The 4,421-nt window shown below is 47.4% G+C and overlaps 1 protein-coding gene across 1 annotated transcript; it reads left to right on the top strand.

Annotated features, from left to right (window-relative positions):
• Positions 1 to 3,616: 3,616 nt before the first annotated feature.
• LOC104270402 (leucine-rich repeat-containing protein 75A-like) lies at positions 3,617 to 4,193 on the top strand (the record flags this gene model as incomplete). The annotated part of the gene is made up of 1 exon (XM_009864753.1): positions 3,617 to 4,193. A coding segment is annotated over one exon (577 nt), but the record flags the coding sequence as incomplete, so codon positions are not given.
• Between the last annotated feature and the right edge of the window lie 228 nt (positions 4,194 to 4,421).

The following is a 4,421-nucleotide window of genomic DNA, read 5'->3' as shown; positions in this document are numbered from 1 at the left end:
ACGCGCCTTCCCTTTTATCTGCTGGGAGTTCAGTCTTTCGGCGCCGGTGGGTGTCCCTCAGCTCATGCATGGAGATGGAGTCTATTCTCATCTTTTATTCATCCTTATTATTATATATACATTGTATTGCACATATATGTAATATATAAGATTATATATAATATTACATTATTATTATTATCTACAGCTCAGTCACATTCCTTATTTAAGCTAAATAGTTGTATTTTCTGGGCTCTGTTCTTCCTTCGAGGCTGGGGGAGCTCAACGCTTTTGTCAACATTATTACTAACAGATTACATGTGTTTGTTTGTATTCCCTTCCCTCCGTTTCCAAAACATCTCTTCCAGTGTTTGACTCTCTGCATTTGAAGCAGCACCAGGACTTTGAAAAAGCAATTTAATGCTTATCTTTGATACCAACAGTATTTCAGGACAAGTCTTTTAGCTCAAGACTTCACTTTTTTTTCTGACAATTCATTACGTTCAATATTTTTTTGGCTGACAACTGCGTAAATAGTGTAATTCTTCGCTGAATGGAGCTGCCTTCTCTTCCTTTTTCCTGAGCTATTCCTTGGCCCTCCAAGGAAGTGGCTCAATAGCCCCATTACACTTTATTACGTGACACATCAGCGTCCCATGTCCCGCACTGCTTTAGGGCGATGTAATGAATTTAAACCAAGAGGAAATCCTTTTCTTTGAATTCTCTGTGATCTAAACATCAATATTCTTGGGAACGTTTTCTGCCCCGATTCAATACTGCATGCAAACTAGCTTTCAGTTCAGACTAAATGAGTCTAAATCAGCATCCCGACACAGGGTTGTCACCCAATCTTGCTGTCACATTGGCCAAAACCCCAGATACTGTTCCCAACTGGGGGGAGGAAAAAAAAAATCCGTCTTCCCCTACCCTCATAAAACATGAGGATGAAACTAAGTGGGTATAACTGATCCTCCAAAGCTGGGAGGGATTTGTTTAATGGTAAGATTTTCTTCCAGAGCTTTGGGACTTTTCTGTGGCAAACTTTATGGCAGGGGTAAAAGTTTTTACGCCTGTTTGTTAACATAATATGATCCTCATTTCCATGAGCTGGTTCAGAATAGCTACAGAACTATTTTATTTTTTTTTTTTAATCAAATCCTGGTTGGAGTGGGTTTCCCATGGGACTGCAATGCAGCACAGCATCTCCCAGCACCAGCACAGGGGAGATTATAACCTCTGCCTGTGGTACAGGCTGCAGAGCATCAGGGTGAAAAGGCTATTTGTACAGGGTAATCAATCCGTTTCAGTCGGTATCAGCTAAATCCCTCTCAAGGGGAAAAGGATAGAGCCCGAGTGAGAAATTCTCTTCTACTTACTGACAGAAATTGGAGGCATGCTCCAAGGGAAAAAAAAAATCCCACAAATATGAAGCAATATTGAAAGCAGCTCAGAACAAAATAAATTTATAAATAAATATAAAAAAGCTGCCCTGAAGTTATCCCCATTCCTCCTTTGTTATCTTCTTGGTTTTGCTAAATTAAAGCAGCAGCAGAAGGCCCAGGAGCAGTTCCATGAGGGCAGGCGGGCAGCACCGCTCTGTGCGGGGGATCCAGCCAGGCTGGATAAACCCAGGACCAAACCCAAGGTGCTTATTTTAGCCATCCTCTTAAATGGTTATCACCTATTCGCAGGGACACTTTGTGCTTTATTTGACAGCGAGATCCTGCTATAACCAGCTTTGGTGCTCAAAGACTGCAAGATAAGAGTAATTTTGGGATTTTTTTTTTAGACAGAAAGAGCTAGAGCTTGCTACCGAGGCATCGCCTTGGCCCCAGCCGGCAGGTTCCAAAAAAATAATGCAGCCGTACATACAGGAGAGAAGTCACTGCCAAATTAACAACATCAATTTAATATCTTCTAAAATTATAAATACATTATTTCATTGGTTTCTTTCCCAGTGTTGCCAAAAACTCACAAGTAGAGAGAGCAACGGCCCATTAACAGCTGTCTCTCTGCCCACATACGGGCTGAAGGAGACCCCGTGGGGGGCTCAGTGAGGCTGTTGTTAAATGGCTGCGGAGGTGCGTTTCGGCTGACCCAGCAGTCCGTGAAGTGCCACCACAGCAGTGAAATGGCTCCTCAGGGCAAGGGAGAGTTTTGTGAGAGCCTTGATGTGTTGAGCCACCGGGACATAACTGACTTCCCCACGGGCTGGTTTGGTTTCTCCTCCTCAGACCACAACACCCTGGATAGGATGCCCCAAGCAAGCGCGGCGACCTGGAGCCCCCAGCCATGCTTTCGGTTCCCGCTGGATTGCCTGTGCCCACAGAAGGATGTTGTGTCATAACCCAAAAATCCCACTTGGCTCTGTAGGACCCTGCAAGGGCAGAGCTCTGTGCTGGCGCTTCAGTTTGTATCGGCAAAAGCTCTTCCTGCAAAGCCAGGGGACAGACCCTCTTGGATTTCCTCTGAGCTGGAGAAGTGAAAGCATATATTAATTAAATAATGGAGCCGTAAAGCCCCAGTGTGCTGCTGCTCCCTGATGTCTCTGCTCCTGATGCTGTACACATAAGGAGACGTGTTTCCCTCTGCTGCCAGCTGGTTTGGGTTTGTTCCTGTAGATCTTGCCCCTCCTGAGGTCACCCACCTCCTTGGAGTCCTCCCTAACAGGGATACATCCCTGTTCTCCTGTTTCCCAGGATCCATCCCCTGTTCTCCAGCGTTTCTGCAGCCGGCTGGTTTGTCATGAGGCTCACATGTGTGCCACCACCGCAGATGAGACGTGTGTGCTCACCAAGTTGATGTGAGCAATTAGCACGCTTGAGGCTCCTTCCAGCTCCTTGTTCATTCAGATTAATTCGTTAGCAAAAAGTCCTCAGCAGCGCTAGTCTGCCTGCAAGTCCTCAGTGTAAGATGGATTCTTTGATTTGCTTTAGAAGATAAACTGACCTGTGAAACTCCAGTCTGGCTCATGCTAATGAGTCTCTGTAGGGCCATTGTGAGAATTAATTTATTTATCTAAGGATTTCTCCATAGTGCTCATCTCCTCAGGAGCTAGACTGAAGAGACAGAACAGGTCTAATAGACTGGGAATATTGGATCAAATCACCCAACCCTGAAGGTGTCTATCCTGGATTTCCTGTCTTGGGTTGGGATCTCTGTTTCCCACCTGTCCAGACAAGAGGACAAACACGCGTCCTCCTGCTCAAAGAGCTTCGTAATCAGCAGCATGAGGAGTGGTACACCAGCACCACCAATTCCTGTCCATCTAGTCAAGGTCTTCCTCATCCTTTTTTGCACCTTTAAAAGCAGGAGGATAGCCTCTTTCATCCTGGATTTTGCAGTAGTTGTAATAAAGAACGCTGCAACTTCCTGAGTTATGTTTTTTTTAATATGGTCTCCTTGTTTCTGGCCGTCTTCTCTCAGTAAGCACCCCTGAAAGGTCTCTCTGCCCTGCAGCTGCACAGACATATTCCTAGCCTCTAGAGACAGAGAGATGGTTGGCCCCAGTTGATCATCCTACCTGAATAACTCATGTTGGTGCCTCCCCTCCGAGAGCAACCAAGGAACCCAACTGATGCCACCAAGCAGAGACATCCCCCCACATTAATGTCCTTCTCCTTTTCTTACCCCACAGCTTGAAAGCTGTCCTGATGGGGAAGCCTCAGGACAACACAGTGGACCTGTCGGGCATCCCGCTGACGCTGAAGGACTTGGACCGCGTCACGTCCTACCTCCAGCACAGCTCGGAGCACATCGACACGGTGGAGCTGTGCTTCACGGAGCTGACGGACGACATGCTGCTGCAGCTGCTGCCGGCGCTCTGCGTGCTGCCCCACCTCACCACCCTCTCTCTCAACGGCAACCGGCTCACCAAAGCCATCCTGCGGGACCTCACCGAAACCCTGAAGGACCCCAAGAAGTTCCCCAGTGTCACCTGGATTGACCTTGGCAACAACGTGGACATATTCTCCTTGCCGCAACCCTTCTTGGTCAGCCTAAAGAGACGATGCCCAAAGCAAGGCAACTTGCCAACCATTCTGGAGTTTGGTGAGGGTCAGGTGAGCGATTTGGAGAGCCAAGATGGCCTGGCCGACAGCCAGGAGGACCTGCGAGTTGGACCGGACAACACAGGCTTGCAGAAGACAGACAGGACAGTTGAGGCTGGGGAACTCTTCCACTCAGAGCAAGATGCTGCGACACCACAGACATGATGTCCAGCTCCGTGGCTTTTGGATGGGCACATTGAGCAAAGATGACAAAACCAAGATCTTGGTGTTGGAGGTCTTGGCAGAGGATCGATTCACCTGGGGGGATGCTTCAGGAGTCCAGACTGCTGCCTTCCTCCCGTACGATGAATGTCAGCCTCTTTCTTTTCAAAGAACACGTAAAGGTGATCGCGTTGAGTACTTGTGTTTTATAAAAGCTGGCCGGGTATTTTT

This window comes from Apaloderma vittatum, unplaced genomic scaffold, assembly GCF_000703405.1.
Source record: "Apaloderma vittatum isolate BGI_N311 unplaced genomic scaffold, ASM70340v1 scaffold41972, whole genome shotgun sequence".
NCBI lineage: Eukaryota > Metazoa > Chordata > Aves > Trogoniformes > Trogonidae > Apaloderma > Apaloderma vittatum.
The sequence above is the reverse complement of the archived record's forward strand: the minus strand, read 5'-3'. Positions and strand labels throughout refer to the sequence as shown.